We start from the raw sequence: 22028 nt of genomic DNA on the forward strand, positions 1-22028 counted from the left end.
AACTTAAACTAAAATAAGTGACTCATATCTCTATTCATTCATCAGTGGTAACATCATTTCCATATTAATAATATAGTATAATATACATAGAGAAAACTTGTTGAGAATTGTTTTCGTTGACGATCTTCGATTGACGGTTTCAATACCATGATAGATATGTCGCTACAAAAACAGTGCAATAATAAATGTGTGCATGGTCTTTATATTATGTAGTTTAAAATGTTTCTCTAGACAAAATATTAAATACAATGTTTCAAAATTGTTCATTTAATATTTATTATTGCCTATGGAAGAGCAATTACAATTGTGTGTAAACATTTTTACAATATCTTGAAAAATGAAGAACAGAAATTTACAAACAGGCAGTTGAGATTAGTACAGTAATCTATCATGACTTGGTTGAAGAGCTGAAAAAATATTCCTTAATTTGTTTTTTATTTATGTATTTTGCTCACTAGTTGTTGAATTACAGTGAAAAGTTAAAGTGTCTATGATAAATAGTAGTAGACAGTGAACTTACGAAAAACCCACTTATGTGTGAGCTAAAACCATCCTGCTCATGAATATTCATTAAGTGCTAATTTAATATGCATGGGTAACTTCCACAGCCAGCACACGCTACATGTGCTGTACACTAGTCAAACAGTGAGATGAGACGTGTGAATGAGCACAGTCCGCCGTCGGATCTGCATCCTATTTAATCAGAAAAAAAAAACTATACGGATATCAAAAAGGAAATACTTATAAAAGAATTTTCACAAGGATTTGTTTACACGAGACAGACAATTGTTTCTAATGTTATAGTATACTTGATCACTATTTATTTAGTTTTAATGAATTCAATTTTTACAATGAAGTTTTACAGTGATATTCCTAAACAGAGGTAAGTTCAGTAAATAAGTAACAATATGAAGTTTTTTAAAAATGTTGGTAGTATTATAGATGTACCACAAATAAAGATAATAAGAAATTAGAAATTGTATTTGCAAAATTCAAATCTAGGCCTATATTTGATGTGCAAATGCTAGATTGATATTTCAATGTGTGAATAATAACACAATCAAGATAACACTACCAGTACCAGCTAACGTCTGAATTGACATTTTAAATAATAGAAATAAATTGTATTTGATTTTGCTCAAATTTTAATGAATCAAAATATCATTAAAAAAAATAATATATGGTCAGGGGCTGAATTATTCCTATTAAATCATCAATTACTTTATTTTTGTGTAGATTTCACATATAAAAACTGATAACTCAAAGTCAGAAATACGTTGTACATGAAAAAGTCCTGTAGCATCACTTTTTAGAACAGGGGCTTATTTCACCATTCCTGTTCTACTTTACCGCTTGAAAAATTAGTTGGGTTTATATTATCAACATTCAATAATTTAATAATAAACATTATACTTTTAAACCCGGACATACCCTTTAAATGTATGTATAGACCATGAATTAAATCCATGTCGTTGGCCCCTTTAGCATACTAAATAAATTATTCTCATTAAATCAATTCTAAAGTATTTCCTGAGTAGAGATAGAACATTTATAAATATTACAGTAGTTCAGTGAATAATAATAATATGGATAGAATAGTATTATTTACTCTATGCATTCAAATTAGTGAGTACACTGTCCTTGCTTGAGGTTCAGCAATAGAAACAACTTTGGGTATCGATTAAAATTTGTCAATTTTTAAATCCAGTTTGAAAATCGATATGAATTGGCATTTATTTATTATTCTATTTTTTACCCTTTTGGTGTTATTTTAATATTTATTGTGTTTTAATATTATATATTAATTTGATATGTATATTAAAGTCATCCTGCAATTGGTGATATCGCTGTTGGGTATAACTGAAATAACATAAAATACAATTTTAAAAATGTAGCAAATTTTATAAATTTAAATTTAACTTAGAATATGTAGATACAAATTTATTTCATTCCTAAATCTTGGACTTAAAAAAAAAGAATTATATAGTTGTTTAGTAATAATACATATTTATGTATTTATAGTAATTTGATTAAATTTTAACAATCAATATATTTACTGTCAATCATACTACAAAAAGTCAATTATTACAATTGTCTGATAATTTATTACAATTAATTTAACATATTATTGGTATTTAATATTAAAAATTAATTTTAATTCATTTTTAGCATCGTTGAATTATTTCAATTTCCTGGTGATTACTTATATTAATTTGATCGACATTTTAATCATTTCAAATTAAATAAACTTTAATATAATAATGTAATATAACTTTAATAATTACAGTCCTTTCCTTGTAACGTTAAAAAAATCATTTCTTAAATAAAAATTATAATTAGATGGAAACTTACATTACAAAAAATGAGGGTTTAATATTTTAAAATTTGAAACTACCTTTAACAAAACCTGATAGTCAGTCAAAATGAAAGATTATGAAAATTGCATCAACGTATGTAGGATGAACATAGTAATTTGGTCGTAGATGCAAATAGTCTAATACTACTATTAATAGTTGCCATACTAACTTCCTAGCCATTAATATGGGTTGTATTGCACGAATCCCTCTCATAGCATCTTAATCAATCACGGCCTGACATCGTAGAACTACTTTTGTACGTGACTACTTCATTCAATATGGAAATGTCCCTACTTTAAACAAAAAGTCTTGAACTTATTATACAGCTATAGAAATTCATAGGCCTAGAGGTCTTAACTACAGTACACACATTATAAATAGGTAATTTTACAAAAATATCGACTAAATTCAATCCTACCTGGGTTTGAAGGATATTTTAAATATTTCAAATCGTGTTGCATTATTTATAAAATCTCAAAATTATTATTACATATGGTCATTGTATAAGGAATCATTCAATATCAGTTGAATAGAACTAAATGACCATACCATATGATGCAATTAAACTTATCAATCAAATGTCAAGGGAATATTTTAGATGCGTTTAATTAAAGTACTGGACAATGTAAACAGTTTAAAGACCAGATAGAAATTAAAGGATGTACAGATACATTACTGTGTAATGAGCGATTTCTAATAAGCAGGCAGCTATAATTATAAGTTTCACAAAATTAACAAACACACAAACTCATTTCACTTGATTACCTTTTAAGGCTTTCAAAATAAGCACTATCTTGTAAAGTACAATAGGCTCATTTGTTTTCTCATTTATGCTTGCCTTCCACATAATACCCAAATACGATTATCTTTCTTTCAGGTGAGTTGGAAAAGATTAATTGTCAACAAACAACACAAAGGTGAGATGGTACACAAACAAGATATTAGCAAGATCATTAAAGTTTAATAACAAACATTAATTAAGAAGGATACAGATACAATTGCATAGACGCTCTACGTACTTTAACGGCACATTTATTACAAAAATGGAAGTCGGCGGCCAGAAAAATAAAAACAGAACTTGGATTTTATTTAATTTTATAATAATTATGAATTACATAGGAAGCGCTTTTATGCAACAATTTAAAACCGAACCAACCGACATCCGTGTAAACGTTGGTGAATCAGCAAATCTGTACTGCCAATCCCAAGAACTGACGGACGGACAGACTCTCGGATGGATGAGGGATCAAGAACGCATCACAAAAAATACCATGTTGTTGGTAGATTTAAACCACTTGAGGGTTCGTCTGGACAGCTATGGGTACATCCTCGCATTCAACGTCACAAGACCTTCAGATGCAAATAGATATGCATGCGCAATATTTGAAGAAGGAACAGTTTATCCAATTTATAAATCTGAATATGCAGAACTTGAAGTTTGGCAAAAGCCGAGCCTCAATTACCCAGAATGCAGTTCATCATCCAAAGATTATCGGTTTATTGAAGGGTCAAGGGTCATTTTAAACTGTATAGCTGAGTTCTTGATGCCTTCTGTCACTTTACAGTGGTTGTACAATGGAGAACCTGTAGACTTTGGATCAATAAATGTTAATAATGATTTGGAATTTGTTCAGTCACGATTTTCGTTTGAAGTTACCAAAATTCATAATCTAGCAGAGTTTACATGTAGGCTAACCACAGAATTTGATACAAACATTGTACAAATTTGTACGGCAGGTCCGTTGGAAATAGACTTTCTACCGACGGTCCACATTGAGCCTGTGTTCGCAACGGCTGGAGATCAAATCTACATGTTCTGCAACTCCACAGGAAATCCAGAACCATTTATTCACACGTGGCATTTTGAGCCAGATATCGAGCAAGAACTCTATGATATCGATCACTCTGGACGTACCCTTCGTTTGTATAGTCCACGAACTCGTATGAACGGCACAATAATCGAGTGCGTTGCTTATAATACTGCTGGTTACGCAAAAGACCAATCTATTTTAATTGTTCAAGGTATTGATCCACCAGAAGACGAATTTAAAAGAAACGGCAAGGTAACGCCGGTTGAGAGTGGCAATGATGATAACTTTTCGTCAATTGAAACCAACACTGTCGCAATTATCTTTTTGATCGTAGGAATATTTTCAGTTATTATCGTTTTCTTTGCTGTAATACCAGTTTGTTTCAGACCAGCATGTCGCGAAGTTATGGACGTCAACGGTCATAAAATCCCGCAACCAGATGTTTATTTTGAACCAAAAGATCGTGTTTTACCGCCAGTCCCTAGCGAAGAACAGTACGCATCGTGGAGAAGATCAGTGGCGGTTCAAGTGTCCGATACAGGAGGCGATTTAGATTCGACGTACGCTGAAGTTATGGAAGAAATTGAAGACAAAGAGCTGTCTATTATATACTCTCGTAAATCTATTTATATTTAAAATGTTGAAATGCTGTTTTCGTAATTTATTTTTATTTATTTATCGTCTTTTCAAATCACAAACTTAGGGATGTTTTAATCTCAGAAAGGATTTAAAATAATATGAATTTTGAATACGTTAGCTTCATACCAGTTTTCTGGACAACCGATTTTTGGGATTTTCCAAATCTATTTATTTGAACTTGTGTGGTTTTCATAAATTCTGTGACGCATTCATTAAAATATTATTTTCTGTGTTTATTTGGGATCTGAATATTATAGTTTTATATAGAGTAGAGCCTTAAATATTATTATCAATTACAGAATAGCATAAGGGAGTTTTTAACTAGGTATGTAGTTGGTTAATTACAATAGAGATGATCAAAACATCTGGCACTTATTAATGGATACCTAGATTATAAAATATGAAATGTTTATTATTATTTAATTGGAAATTAGTAATTGGAATTACAGAAATGTGGAATGGGGAACAAACAACGGAAAAAATCCGTTTTGGGTAGGAATAAACTGACTGAGCATCTGAAATAATTCACAGACATTAACATTAACCTCTGTAAATCAACAATTCCAATTAAACATTGTATGTAATTTTTTTTTAAAAGCAATGAATGTGTAATTTTGAACAATTTCTTTAACAAACCCACCGATGCAACAACCTGTTAATGTATTGATTTGTATTGTTCACCAAAATTTACCCAAATATGAACCACACCATCCCTCTCTTTATTTTCAACTAATGTCCAAATAAGGTAATATGCACCCTGTATGTTTTAATTCATTATTATTTACCCATTCAAAAGTTAGCCAATCTGCCTGTAAAGAGTACATTACATACAAATTCATACAGTATGAATTAGTTATGTAGTACATACACATTTCCTATCTTCACCCACTCACATGTTTAATTTAGTAGTAAAATGAGACAAATGTAAATACGTTTATTATATCTATTTAGCATAAATCACCTATTATTTATTGTAAATTTGTTAAATATCTTTTAAAAATGTCTATCCAATACTATAAATTGCAAAAGAAAAATAAAATGATTAAAAACCTTGAATAAGCTTTTTGTTTTATTTATTGTTAATAATTTATCTGCTATATTTTAAAGCTCTGTCTACATATCAAACTAGTTTGACAAAAAAAGAGCGATGTGCCTAAATATGGAAGTTATATGCCCAAATATGGTAGTGATATGACATCATCATATCTATATATGGGCACATCACATTTTTCTGACACATAAAGTTTGATAGTGTTGAGACAAGGCTTAAAGTTAGCTCTGTCTACATATCAAACTAGTTTTACAAAAAAAGAGCGATGTGCCTAAATATGGAAGTTATATGCCCAAATATGGTAGAGATATGACATCATCATGTCTATATATGGGCACATCACATTTTTTTGACACATAAAGTTTGATAATGTAGACAAGGCTTAAAGCTCTGTCTACATATCAAACTAGTTTCACAAAAAAAGAGTGATGTGCCTAAATATGGAAGTGATATGCCAAAATATGGTAGTGATATGTCATCATGTCTATATATGGGCACATCACATTTTTTTGTAACATAAAGTGTGATAGTGTAGACAGAGTTTAATGGAAAAGTTCATTAAAATTATGAGTGGAGTATTTGCTTTGCGGAATTTAGTTTCAGACGATGGCCAAGACACGATGTTACAAACGAAATGTCTCTGCATCTGCGACCTTAACAAAAACCCTGTATGTTAATCATTTAACATAATAGGTGCATCTATTAACATTTGGAAAGAACTCTTCTTTAGTATTTTGATTTTTAAATAATAAATAAAATACAAAGATGTAAAAACTTGAATGAACTTCAATATTAAATGAAAGTAATATTAAAGTAGTATAGGCATTGCGAGTACTACTTTTTGAGGTAAAATTGAGATATAAATATTCCAGACACGCATTCAGCCATACACTTTAATTCACATTCGTGCTCTATAAGAAGTAAAGATGCACTTAGCAATGCAGTATTAGTGTGACCAAACTTCCGCAGCGGCAATTAATCTCCGAGTAAATGACACGGTGAATGATCTAAAAATGCATGAATTAATCACGGATACTAGGATTCTACGATTTCCCACATGTCCACATTCTATGCCTACTGAAAATCTCAGTTAATCTATGTATGTGTTAGGCTACTGATTTACGATGAAATCTGTTTCCATTTTAATAGTGGAAACGGTAATAAAAAAAACAGCCGACATCGCAATTCTATAAACTAGCATTACTACAACAAGAGTGTTTTAAACATTATCATCTAACCAAACTGTTAAAACTATTTAAATTTTAAAAAATCTTACTAAACGGCGAGAAATCCTTCACTTATTGGAGAGAGATTGTAAAAATGAAACGGCAAGCAATAAACATTTTGATTTAAATCTTTAAAAGCAACCAATAATAGAAAAATAATTTTTTTTTTCCCACACGAAAAATCTAGTGATAAAAATGAGTATTAGTCACTTGCAAACATTTATATCAAGATTGATATTGGTGAATAAGCTAATGAATTATTCTCTGTTCAGTTGGGTATATAAATTGATATAGAAAATATATTCAAACATACAGTATACCAAACATTGAAAAAAAAATATAATAAATTTAAGAAAATAAATTATATTTGATATGAATGTGGACATTTTCAGTTGACATTAAATTATTTCTATAAGAATAAAAGTAATAAGAAGAAAAGTACATTGGAATGTTTATTAAGGGAACATTTTAACAAAAAAGTGTCCTCTTAATAGGAGAGGCTTGGCTGTAGTGTTAAAAATCATATTTCCCACAAGAAAGTGCCTGTTAATAGTGTCCTCTTAACAGGGGAGGGATCTACTTTATTATAGATAGTAATAATATGGATAGCAACTTATTGTGGTATAATAAAAAAGCACAAACATCCCATTTAGATGCCCTCATATTTAGCATAAATCCAGAAAATATATTAATATAAAAGGAATTTTATACATTATCTACATATTTACACTATTAGTATAAATTTATGAAGCAAAATTCCAGCCGTGATTTTTGCAGTTTATTGTCGGTAATACCAGCATTGTTTTTCTTTGTTCATTCATCACAAATCCAAATTAGCAATAAACTTTATACAATTTCTAATACCATATGCTTTTTACCCAAGGTCATGGAGAATATAATAAGTGAAAAAGACTGGAAATATACAATTATTTCTACTACATTTGGCCGAGTACACTATTCAGGCAGATATTGTTTGTATACAAAACATTTGGGTTGGAAGATCTACACGTCATAAAGGCCATTTTTCTGTCAATTAAAGCTTTTCATTAATTTCTCTTCATTTCAAATTTATAATAAACGATACATGCACCAGTAGATGCCCTAAATTAACCTGGATTGGAATGGGGAAAGGAGATTTCATCCCTGTTTCCATTCACAGTATAAAAAAGAGAGGTATATTTAACCCTTTTTATTATTACATAGGTCTACTGTTCCTAATATTTAGAAGCTGTCATACATACTGTACATTAAAAAATGCAATAAAATTCGGGTTGGTTATTTAGAGATCAGACATGTACTTGAGTACATGGATCATTTTGAGAATGAGAATTGCGGAGAAGAGGGATCTTGACCAAACCATTCATTACAGAGGGCGCTATTTCTAAATCTTTATTTAAAAGAAAAATATGTTTGGTAGTGAACACATTTGATTGATACAGACAGAATGTTTTAAAACCTAGAAAATTACTATTTTTAAAACTCTGTCTACACTATCAAACTATTTTGACAAAAATTTGTGCTCAAATATGGTAGTGATATGCTCAAATATGGTAGTGATATGACATCATCATGTCCATATATAGGCACATCACATTTTGGTGTCACATAAAGTTTGATATTGTAGACAGAGCTTAACTACATATTTTAATGTTTCATGATAATATTAATCTAAATTTGGTGTGTAATATCTGTCCCTTTATTATTATTATTCATAGGACATTATGATATACATAAAAAGTGTTTTACTGCCCTCAATGTAATTATTAAAGTTTTAAGTCTAGAGAGGGCGCAATCCAGTGTTAACATTCAGCTATTATAACATTTTGTTGAGTTAATGTTGCCATTGCAGCAAATGTAGAAAATTGAAAAAAATATTGTATTGATGGCTTTTTTTTGCAGAAACTATTTTCAATGAGTGTATGAAAATAAACAAATTGTATTATACGAAAGACCCACTAATTTTCTATGATTCTGGTCATAAATTTATATAGCGGCACAGACAACAGAACACTACACAAAATTGAAATGGAAAAAAGGGAGGAGTTTTTAGACACACCCTGATTTTTTGTACAAAGTACAATATTTTTTTTTAAATACGAAAAATAAACATTTTATCAGATGAATAAATGACTTTTTGGTGTTTTTATTCAACTTCAGATTTTTTATCTGTACTTGACACTATAGCTAGTGGAATCTAATTCTTAAATGCCAAATTACACAGATAAGCAGTAACGCTAAGCGAAAAACTGTGTGGCTTGTCTAATGTAGAATCTGTATCTATCCTGAGCAGAAACCAGCCGTCCGCTCTGCGTTGTATGTAAATGGTCATAAGGAATATTACACAGATTCTATATTTTTATTACTGTTACCGCTTGTCTGTGTAAATGGCCTTAACCCTGTTATCCATGCATTTATGCAAGATTTTCATATCAATTGATATTCTCTCACTTGTAATCTTTGCTAGAAACCATAATCATAATGCGTTCCAAGTAAATGTCCCATCCGAAGGACGCGACAATGAGAGTTAGTACAGCATCTTGCCTAAGGACACAGAGACGCTGCATCTCAAAGTCATACTATCTCAGATTCCTTGTTCAATCCTAGTTCAATATTGCATCTGCATTCGAAGTAATCAAATATATTTCATTAATTAATTAAAGTCGCGTGCTAAAATGCATAGTGATACCGGACCGACAGACAGACCGACATAGTGAACTATAGTTCACTATGCTTGGTGGTTAAGATACTTGGCTACCAAGATACTTGGCTACCAATCCCGGATTCATTGGTTCAAATCCTGTCAGGTGTCAAGAATTTTTTCTCACAACAAAAAAAACTTCACTTCCAAGGACTTTAGTTATAGAGTATCTTGTGTGACAAATGTGCATGTCTTATGAATGGATTCTTACCTGTATTTCATGACAGTGAACAAATTCGCTTGGCCAGTCCTTGGCAATGTGCCAAATAAAATTTACATTTTTATTAAACGTAACTGCAATTTCTCAAGTGACGAAAAACCAATCAACACATTTTTTTTAATATCATTAATATACATACAATGTTAGTACTCTGAATAATTTCTTTATGGCTAAACATTATGTAGATTTTTATTTTCCGTTCTTTATTAATCATTTGGTTCTTTTTTTTCTACAGACTACATCGATATCATTATACAGACATAGAATAACTCTTGCTTTTTTTACAGTAATGTAATCATAATGCCAATTTCAAAATACCACTCTGCTATAGCGGATTATGGAAAATCTTTTAAATTGTTATCTACAGCAAAACTGCGAATCTTGTAAAAGGTAAATGAGTTTTGGAAATATTAATAATAGCCGTCTTGTAAACAAGATTATCTAAATGTACAATTGTAGATATTCTCAACTTAGCTAGACTTTAGATTGAGCTGAAGAAGTCTTAACATTCACATGTATTATAGGCTACAGTTACGAGTATACAAAAAATCATTTGTATTCGTCAAATGTGAAGAATATATTTACGAGCTGAAATAGCTATGTACTAAGTGTACACATGATGAATGGGGGAGTTTTAACTTCAGTGGTGTAACACAGGGGGCAAAGGCCCCTGGTTTAGCGCTACCAATGGCCCTCAAATACTGGGTAGTTGAATTGGGGCTGTTCACACTCTGATACATCTTTTAAGCTCCGGGGCCCCTGGGTTTAGTCAGTGATATGAGTGCTCATAGCTGTTACACCACTGGCTAACTTAAAATTTTACTTATGTATATCATTGCATTCTCATAAACGAAAAATTTGGAACCAATAATGATGGTACAGTATCTGGCTGAACACCAGGTATTTTTTTTATGGCCAAACGACATTGCCAAAATTATGACAAGTTGACATGAGATAGAAATAATACAATAATAAAAATTAATTTAGATGTTCAAGCGAAATCTACGGTTGAATTTGAAAGAGCCATGATATCAAATACAACTTATCAAATTACGATATTTATCATAATTATGTATATTTGATATTAAAAACCTCAAATCAAAGCATCATGTTAAATCAAATGAACAGAATTTGATTACTCATTAGTGTGCACTAATTACAGACGATGAAATGAATACAAACATAGATAGAAGTTTACCCATGATATTGATCCGTGTCCAATATTTGCTTCATTACCAGCGATGGTACAATTTTACACTTGCTTCTCTCAGCTGTATCAATACAAGATGTAAACACATTGATTTTGCGTATGTGCTGATGAACCCGTACGAGACACTTTCCTCACTTCAAAAATTATAATTACAATTTCTTTGTTGATTATAATTGAATTACCTAGCAATCATAATCAAACTTCAATGTTTGCCAAGAGAAATACACTGTATCTTGATATTTAATTAAATTAAATACTAATTTAACTATTGAAGATCATTTTGAAAGGACAATGAACTATTTATATCTGAATATCATAAATTCATTCCAAGCGCACACGCAGTGGAAGATCCAGTAATTTGAAATATAAGGTCCCTAAAAATGGTAAAATGAATTTCGAAATAGGGGGATAGGGCTGTTCCGGCTTGCCCCCTCCTAAAATAAGCACAGTAGGTGTCAAACACTGAATATGTACGCACTATGACATAGTGATTATTAACATATTTGTACTTGTATAATTAAAATGTACCTTTGTTAAAACAAGGCCACCTTATGTTTAATTAAGGAAGCCTTATTAAATCAGAATTAGTTAATTATACGATACATCATTTCCCACGCTAAGTTAATTACTTGAAGATGCGGTTTAAATATCGAATCAATCAAATACGAATACTCTTTAATACTATTAGGAGTATGAATGATATTAAGTTCATTCAATATAATAATAATAATAATAATATCCTGGATTTATATATGTTGTGAAACCTCTAAGCGCTGAACATTATTACCCCAGCCATTTTTTTTTGGATCAAACACGTATGGAAACATACTCCCATAATGCAGCTAGTAATCAGCGCAAAGTTGTGTCTAACTGGGTACCCATTTATACACCTGAGTGGAGAGAGGCAAATGTTATGGCATATATAAATATAGGGCTATCAACTGGGTTGTAAATAGGTGGTGGTCTGGTTTGAGACGTTAACAGAAGGGTGGTATAATATAAAGGGAAAGAGGAGGAGGGAAGAAAGATAGGTAGGAGAAGGAAAGGAGAAAGGAAAGGGAGGGGAGAGAGAAGGGAGATAGGGAGGGAGGAGAAATAGGGAAGATGGAATAGGACAGAAGAGAGAAAGGAAGGCAAAAGGAGAAGAGATAGAAAGGTAGAGAGAAGAGATTCTGCTTAAAGGTTAACCTTGTCAACATTCACTTTATCAACTATACTTACTTATATACTGAGATTTTACCAGAAGGGTAGTATAATAAAAATACTGAATAACAAAATAAATGTACTGGTCTCCATAAAATGTTATCTTATCAAACGTTATCTGTGACACAGTAGGTGGTTTATGCTAAAACACATAAAAACATAAATCACTATCATGATTCTATGTTTCAAACTTTTATGTGTTTATTCGGTACAGAAGAACATTAACATTGATATGCTTGTATAATTTAAAGTATTGTAATATAAATCAGAGAAGATAAACAAATCAACTTTGAAACACAGTGGCTTGACACACTTCTTTTGCTTTATATAGCATTTTAAAAGTACACATTCAACAGCAAGTACTGTACATAACTATGATTTATTTTGATAAAAAAAAAAGAAAAAAAAAAGGGGGGGGGGGTGCACTCTTGAAACTTTTGAATTTAGGATCCTCCATCCAAGTAAATATAAATATTATTTTACGTATTATTTTAGTTCAGAGTTTTAATAAGGTTTATCGCAAATAGCTTGATTTCGCGAGGAATATCATTGCACAAAGCATGATGGGAAGGGTTTGGGAGCAAACAACGCGTACAATAAAACAAATCACGTACGTACATGATGTGACATTTGCTCCTAAACCTTTCCAACCATGCATCGCGCACGCTATTTGCGATAATCCTTATGTTAACAGTACTGTATGTATGATTACTCCAAAAGCTTGGTAATTTTAAAGAGGATACTGTGCAGTCAATGTGGTCTGTAACATTTCTTTATCTATAACATAAAGGATAATTACTATTTTGAAATGTGTAATCGTTATGTACAAAGAAAAAAAAATGAATTAACCAGTAATTGCTATTGACTTGATTGACTTTATGCATTTTAAATTTGAGTCCCTTGAGGATAATTTGTTTTTTAATACAGCACATCCTATCCATATCACCTTCATTATTGTTTGTCATGGAATATAATTGTATGCATTGATTTTCTTCATTACTTTAAAAGGAAGTAAATCTCAACATGAATAATTATCTTCCTTTAAGTTAAATACTATGTTCAATTAGGTATTTATTTTGATTTGTATTTTATATCTTGAATATGTGCTATTAAAAAAGATTAACCTCGTAAGTACACATGCTCTTATCAGCTGTTGCAGCTAGAGCCTTATTAGGGATGTCCCTTGAATGAATAGGGGTGTCCAAAATGAGGGGTTCAAAAGTATATACACTTTATAGATTTAATACAGGATTATTAATATTACTCAACTGAATTAACACCAATTTTAAATGTTTTCCGAATTAGTGTACACAAATAATTAATTTGTTAATAATACATTTATTAATTACATTGGTATTGAAACAAAAGATTATCAAATTTCAGATATCCACGCAGAAGTAACGTAAGGAAGGTAATCATGAAGAGTAGCAGTACAGTAAGACGATCCTCTCAGTATAGACACTTAAATCACGATGATTCGTAATGCCATTTTTCTTGTTTCCATCTCAATTAATTGCAAACAGCATTGGCCAATCACATGACTTCTAAGCAAATAAATGCTTAACGAATCATACTTGTGTTCAATACACAGGATCCACTGTATACACTTAAACTCTTCAGAATGTTTTGAATAGTGATCAAATCGTCAACGTGTACGTTTAATGTTGAAATCAACGTACGAGTACAGTACATATATTCTGTGATGGTGCTTTTTTTCAATTATATAGGAACATATGAATTCTTTGAAATTGTACAGTGGAGTACACTGAACGTACTGTGAATAGTTTTTGTTTGTTCGTATTTGCAAGTTTTTCACTTCTAAGCAAACAACTTACTGAAAACCTGTGTTTTTATACTAGGAACTTTTAGTCCTTACTCCTTCTCACACAGTAATCATACCTGAATATAAGGTAAGTACTTTTCTTTTGCCTTTTGTACCCAATAACTTATAACACAGTTCTTACAGCATATCGTTAGTTAGCCTATCACTGTAATGTTCTAAATGTATTAGGATTTCGTTTCTGTAACATTTAACAATAACATTCATGAATCAACAGCTTTTATTTAGAGTAATTCTATTAGAAACATCTTCTACGGTTCCATTTGATCTGAATTCTATTTGTTTGTATAATTCATAAGGGTTTGTGAGGCACTTAAAATGTACCATTGAATAATTAATGTATAACACTTTAAGTAGAGTGTTCATAGAAGAGATAACTTAAAAGTGAAAGAATTCTGTTAATATGAAGATGTTTATGATATCTCTATGTTATAAACACCATTAGGTTTACAAAATCAATTAATTTAAATTAATATTTTAATTCTTAAAGTGTTTTGTAAACAGCACTTAATTAATTAAAAGACTTTGATAAGAGTCTTTCTTTTTCATAGTAGAGTGGACCATGAACCATTTGCAAGAACATTTTAATTTAATTGTAAATATTATCCATGTAAAATATGTTTGTAAATATATAAATAAATAAAAAGCTAAATAAGTAAAAATTAACAAGTTTGTTTAAAGATGTATTGTCCCCCAAAAACATGAAAAATGAAGATGAATTAAATCAGACAATTTTTGGTCAAAGTGGATTATAACTATTATGTTACATTAAAATGGCATATTAAAAAAAAATGTTAAGAATTATTTTTGTCAGGGGACAATACTGTACATCTTTAACATTAAAAATGATTTTATTATTAATTATCAAACACTCAACGGAAAAATAATACAAATGTTTAAGTCCCCGACATTCAGTTATTTACATGTTAATACATAAATAAATTTCAAAAACAAAATTTTTTTTTAATGTTCAAAAATGTAAAAAAGATATGAAATACAGAAAAAATTTTGAAACAAATAAATCAAAAAATGTATTTTTTTAAGCTTTGTATTTATTATTTATTATTTTATTACACGTGGCATGATAATGATATGACAACTGTCCTAGATTTGAATGTAGGACTTTGCGACGTCATATACAGTAGTAATAAAAACAAAGTAGAATTTTAGTAAAATATAAAAATAAATAAAAAAGTTATAAAATATATATATAATTGCATGACCAAGTATAATTTCATGCTCGACTACAGTACAATAATTCCACCTCTAAATTTGTGGTTCTCAGATATGATGCTATACGAATTTCATATCTTTCAATATCCTAGTATAGTCCCAATCCTAATTATATCAAAATTGTGTATCCCACCCAACTCTCCGTCCCCTATAAGAAAAATATTACTTTTATTACAAAACAATGAATACTGTATATCATTATAGATTACGGAATCTCTAAATTCATTAAAGTATGAAAAATAAAATTTTAATGAATATTTAATCACGAAACTAACAATAGTTTGTTGTTAAAATATTAATTTAATGAATAATAAATCACTGATTAAATGAAAAAATAATTTCACTATCAAATGATAAATAATTCAAAGACAAACTGTTGTATTTTCACTTAATTAAATTCAGTATGATTGTCAACACAATTCATGTTATATATATTATTTTTCTTCTCGCAAATCATAAAATCTCAAGTGCTTTCCTAATAGAAATCTTTGGCAATACCATATGGCCATGCTTTAGTGGAACCTGTAATAGTTAAAGTTTAATTGGGTTGGAACATCTCCAAGATAATCTTAAAAAACAAGAGATTTTGGCTAATGGTGGCGTATATCTGTATCGTTAAACTAAAATCCACATTTTGTTTTTGATTTGAAAACAGTGGTAAATCTGGAAGGCTTACGAAGTATCTGAAGATAAGAGGATGACGAAAATTGCTTAAAACACCAAGATAACTTAAGACTATACATCTACTAGAAGTACTTTAAAAATTTCAATTATCAGGAGCCAGAACGTGTCATGGACATCCTAATCTGATGGTATTATTTCTGAATATAATACAAGTGGTACATTCGCTTTGATCTAGTCGCAATATCAAGTTAACCACATTTCAAGTGAGTGAAATGTAATTATAGATATCGTTTATTTTGATTATATTTGAATATTATCATGTTGCACATTATGTTAATAAGTTTTCTTCTTGTTTTTGAAGACATCTATTTAAAATTGAACTAAAATAATAAATCATATCAGACATCAATTATACTATTGGCTAAAATGATATTAAACATGTACTGTATTGTCTCTCAAAAACATGAAACTTTGAATGGCAATTTTGATGTTTTAATCAAGTTATTCACTTTTGTAGGGAAAAAATGATTTCACTTTTATTAATTATGCAATATTAAATTTTTAAAAAAAAATTTTTTTCAATATAATTTATAATTAAAGTGTAATATTGCTTTAAAAAAAGGAAAAATTAAACTCACATTATTTTGTTTATAGTCGTTTATTTATTTTTTACTTTCAGGACAAACAAAATAGTGAATAATTCATCTATTCTAGATACATTGGAAGATACTAAAGACATTTTGGCTGATATGAAGAACTCGGCTTTTATTGATTTTTGACACAACTTGCATTAATGGCATTGATTTGATGATCCAGCATTACCAACAAACATAATTTGGAAATATGATTTTAATTATTTGTTAAAATTTAACTTTACAGCAAATCAATTTTTATAACATTCTAAAGTTAAAAATTAGTTGAATTATGTCTAACTCTGTACTGAAACACTTGGCTAGTCTAAAACTTCTACTACTTTTTCTCATTATTGATGTCAAATTTTCGAAAAGTGGGTCACCACCGAACCCATCCATACAAACTGTTCCGCAAGATATAACGGAGGGAAATGAGGGCGATGAAGTAACCATCTTCTGCACGGTTAAGAACCTTGGTATATACAATGTATCCTGGTTAAGAGATACGCAAAGGATCACCTTAAATAAAGAGGTACTCGTCGACAAATCTTATTATGAGATTCTGAATCACGGGGAAAACGATTTCGCCCTGAAGATTGAGCATATTAGACGTGACGACGATAGATGGGAATACAAATGCGCAGTATTTGACAATGATAAAAGGATTGCTACTCATGATCATCCAGCTAGGATTAAGGTTTTAGAAGTTCCAAAATCTAAGTATCCTATATGTGATCCGATCAAAAGTGGATACATTGAAAACTCTGTGGTTAGGGTGACATGCCGAGGCGAGACCATTCAACCAAAAGTTAAACTCGATTGGACTAAAAATGGAACAAAATTACAGGGAATTAGTGATTTAGATAAAAATAGAAAAGAGGACTTATTAAATTATACATTCATTGCCCAACAAAATGACAGTGGTGCTTTATTGAAATGCAGCATGTTCGTTGAGATAACGGGTAAAACAATGTCTTGCACTCCTGGACAATTAAATGTATTGTACAAACCAAAAATAACAATCCACGTGCCTGATAGCTTACCAGTCGATAAGGAAGCAGTATATATATGCCTCTCTAATGCAAACCCACAGACCCACACTTACAAGTGGAATATCCCAGACCATTTAAAGGACCACCAGTTTCAACCTAATCACGCCGTGTTACGTATTACTCCTACAATCCACGACAACATGACCGAAATTGCTTGTACTGCGACAAACTCGATCGGTAGTGCTACCAAAAAAATGACGCTTAAACTTCAGAAGTCGGAATCGTCGACAAATACTCTCGAATCAAAACCAAGCGTGAACAATAACAATACCGATAGTAGTACGGTTTCGTTGTTTGCTATTGTATTAGTTGCCGTTGGTTGTTCTAGTTTGATTTTGCTGTTAATGGTCATTCCTGTATGTTACTATTATACCTGTCAAAGGCAAGAAGAAGGCTTGTACATGCCTAGAAGACCTCCGATAATGCTTCAACCAGATGTTTATTCAGAGCCTAAAGATATGGCTTTTTCATCAGACCCAAATGAAAATAGAACACTTCCAATGATACCGTCAAGAACGGTTCATGGAAAGTGGAAGCGATCTGTCGGAGTACAAGTGCCGTTAGAAATAGAAATAGAAGATGTATACGCACATGTGGAAGGAGAAGGAGGAGCGTTGAACATCTCTAGGGGCAGGTCAACTAAATCTGAATATGTTTAAATAAAGTAGAATACATAAAGTAGATTTTTAATAATACAATAGCTTAGAAGTACCCTATTCAGGGACAACCCAATCCCAGACATTTTCCCGTAAGAAATGAATAAGTGACTAAATTTGTTTTAACCATGGCAAACCCTTTAATCAGAGGACAAAAATGACACCTTATCTAAATTGAATACAATTTAAGATAAATAAATACTTAAATATTTATTGAGTTAAGTGAAATACTTAATATTTAAGGAAAATATTTTACTGTGTGGTGTGGTTGGTGAATACGGCCACTTGATTTTATCACAACCTAGTAAAAGACTTCTACCACAAATGGTAAACACAGTTATGTACTAAAGCTGTAACTACTGAGTTTACAGTTTGGTTTAGAACATTGACATTTATTTTGTTAAATTATATGTGCTGTACTGTAACATCAATGTTTAAAACATTTTTTTTTGTCATTACAAATTTTAATGAAAATAGTGACATCAGTGCGTATAATGACTATAACAGATTTTTGAAAAATTACTATTAAGAATATTTATTCTATGGGGACATAATGTATGAATACGTATCTTGTTTGCGATGTGGATAAAAATATGTTTTCCATATAATTATAGACAGATTTATAATGAACATTATACATCCGAAAGATTTTGAATACAAAATGTGTATGAAAAATACTGTGAATTTAAAATTTATAAGTAAAATTAAAGGGGAAAATGGTGCCGAATTAATAAAATATAATTTTGGTACAAACTACTACTGATACTTTAATGATTAATAACATTTTTGGGCAAAATACAAACATGGTCTTCATCATCATACACATTTTTTTTTATAAAAGTAGTGGTCTATATATTTGGTCCATTATCTATCTATGTTTTGTATTTTTGGTGACAAACAAAATTTGTGTCAAACCAGTAGCAACATACTCCATATTGTTAGTTTGTCATCGAGGCATAAACTGATTTGTTATTATTATAAATCATTTATAAATTTAAATTATATTACAGTCGAAACCCTCCTTTGGACATCCCTATTTATTAAAGATGCATTGTCCCCCAAAAGATGAAAAATGAAGATTAATTAATCAGACTTTGAATATGTTATTTTGTAGTTTTAATAAAGTTAATCACTTCCGTAGAAAAAAAAGCGAAAAACATAATGTTTTCACTTATGAAATGACAAAATAAATAGTTAAATTTAACCAAAAACCCATTGGCTGGCAGCCAAATTGACCATTTTTTGCTTTAAATTACAGTTTTTTCAGGTAAATAATTTTTTTTCATTAAAATGGCATATTCAACAAAAATTTTGTTATGAATTATTTTTTCAGGGGACAATACATCTTTAAGGGGACACTGTACTGTAATCATGTGTTAAATAATTGGCTTGTGTTCTCAATGGACTGAGCATTTAGGAGTATAGGGCAAAATATTATGTTATACTCATGAGGCAAAGCTACATGTTTTAAATTTTAATTGAAATCCAACAATTTTGCAAAAGATACTTTGTAGTACTGTAGTAGTTTTACCTTCATGATATTATGTGTAAATAGTTACTTTAAAACAAATTGAACTAATAATCAAATAAAACAGACAGAAAATCTACTGTATATTTAACAATCAATGTTATGATTTGCTGCCTTTTTATTCTGTATGTTGTGTTTATGTTGCATTTATGCTGCTGTAAACTTTTTATCACTCATATATCTCAGGATATTAAAATGTCAAAAAAGGAGATATATTAATTATAAATTACCAAAATATTAGTTGCTTTCGACTACTAAAAAAATTCTACATTTTAGTTAAAGTTTAATAAAGAAAAATGGCAGTATGACATTTTGTTGATGCCTTGTAGGTTGTGAGGTAATGACTACAGTGTGCGGTACAGTACACTGATTAGAAATCACGCAACATGCAATGATTTTTCAACGATTTAAAAACGTTCAGACAAGAAAATGCATGATTGAAGTTATCCCAAATGAGACTTGAACCTGGGTTTTTTGTCAGATACGCAGACAGACCTATAGACCACTTGAGTTAAAAGATAACTTGATAAAGGGTATTATTTATTTATTAGTTTTATGATATGTACTGTACTTGTAAAAAAAGCTAAGCGGTCTACAGTATAAACATCAACCATTTTGTTGAATTTGAGTCTTATTTGGGCTGACTTCTAAGTTATTTACCCATCACAGTTAGTAATAACTGTGCCCATAAAACCAACTAAAGCTCGGTCTACATTATCAAACTTTATGTGACAAATAAATGTGATGTGCCCATATATGGATATGATGATGTAATATCACTACCATATTTGGGAATATCACCACCATATTTGGACATATCACGACCATATTTGGGTACATTTGGGTAACTAAGTTTCAACAGGCCCATTGTTTAATATTCATTTCAAATCTATTGTTAGGATAGTTTCACAGTTTCTCAGTTGCTGTTTACATTTGTAAATTACATTATAGAAACAAGCTTAATGTTACTATCAACATCACCATAGGAAGAATGTTTTAAGTTTTAAAATTTAAATAAATTAAACTGGTGCAAATATATTGTTAACATGTTAAATGTTGTGTTCTTTGCAATATCTAACCTTTGAGTAGAATATACAATAAAGGAAAAAAATATAGAAAGTAAAATCAGAAACCAATTTGCAAAATAATAAGCATATTCAAACAATTAATCTTACCGTAATACTGCTCATTCTTTTTCAATATAAAATTACCTTATTCAATACAAAACAAATTGTTTTGAAAAAAAAATCAATCAAAAAGAAAAACATATTACCCGTCATAATTATCAATTTTCTTTTTTAATATTTGATTTTGATGAGGCACGAAAAGCGTGATAAAACAGGCCTTTATATGGTCATCTATCACAATATTTAAATCCATAGCAGACACTACTCTAAAAATAAATCTGTTTAGATATTAAAAATTTGCACTTAAATGGAATATTAAATCTTAAAGTTATGAGTGGATGCAAAACTTCCATTATCTATAACAAGTCTGGTCCCGGAGGAATGTTACGTTATCACTTGGTATACTTGTAGATGAATATCTTGGGGAAAACACATCTAAACGCTTGATGGATGGTCTAACATTATAGATACTACCTATAATGTATAAATCAAATTCATTTCAGAGATTATGTATCAAAACAATCTTCAAGTCATTTCTCTGACAAGACCTACTTCTTTATTTTTTTTGTTAAGATTTGTGAATCACAGTTTTCACTCGTTTCTCATAAAACAAAAAAAAGTAGAGAGCATAAGTAGCTCTCGTTACGCAGTTTGTAACATGTAAATAACGCAATTCCAACTTATCAGTTTTTCTCATAAAAATTCACTACACAAGAAAAAAAATAATGTATACTGTATTGTACTTATGTCTTATCCTTTCCCATCACACTAAATATATTAATTGTTAAAACATGCACATGAATCTAAATATTTAATTGTCTACTTTTATTTTCAACAATCGAATAGGTTATGGATAAACATCCAAAATACGTCATCACAAAAGAATTATTTTTTTTACACTTCTTTTTTGATAATAATTCA

General features: G+C 30.2%; 3 protein-coding genes across 3 annotated transcripts in view; 2 read left to right on the plus strand and 1 right to left on the minus strand.

Annotated features, from left to right (window-relative positions):
• The window catches only part of LOC144834726 (meiotic nuclear division protein 1 homolog), a 60794-nt gene that overhangs the window by 24380 nt on the left and 14386 nt on the right, over nucleotides 1–22028 (minus strand). The gene's annotated exons all lie outside the window — the stretch shown is intronic.
• Nucleotides 659–5855, plus strand: LOC144834717 (cell adhesion molecule 3-like). The gene is made up of 2 exons (XM_078689617.1): nucleotides 659–883; nucleotides 3235–5855. Exon 2 carries the CDS (start codon nucleotides 3401–3403, stop codon nucleotides 4802–4804), a length of 1404 nt encoding a protein of 467 aa, XP_078545743.1. The 5' UTR covers nucleotides 659–883; nucleotides 3235–3400; the 3' UTR covers nucleotides 4805–5855.
• Nucleotides 14057–20943, plus strand: LOC144834716 (uncharacterized). The gene is made up of 3 exons (XM_078689616.1): nucleotides 14057–14325; nucleotides 16144–16375; nucleotides 16792–20943. Exon 3 carries the CDS (start codon nucleotides 17037–17039, stop codon nucleotides 18453–18455), a length of 1419 nt encoding a protein of 472 aa, XP_078545742.1. The 5' UTR covers nucleotides 14057–14325; nucleotides 16144–16375; nucleotides 16792–17036; the 3' UTR covers nucleotides 18456–20943.

The sequence above is a fragment of the Antedon bifida genome, chromosome 2, assembly GCF_963402885.1.
Source record: "Antedon bifida chromosome 2, ecAntBifi1.1, whole genome shotgun sequence".
Lineage (NCBI taxonomy): Eukaryota > Metazoa > Echinodermata > Crinoidea > Comatulida > Antedonidae > Antedon > Antedon bifida.

What these genes read in the sequence shown, in the direction of transcription:
- LOC144834717 (XM_078689617.1), top strand. Translation starts at nt 3,401, where the DNA reads ATGGAAGTCGGCGGCCAGAAAAATAAAAACAGAACTTGGATTTTATTT.
- LOC144834716 (XM_078689616.1), top strand. Translation starts at nt 17,037, where the DNA reads ATGTCTAACTCTGTACTGAAACACTTGGCTAGTCTAAAACTTCTACTA.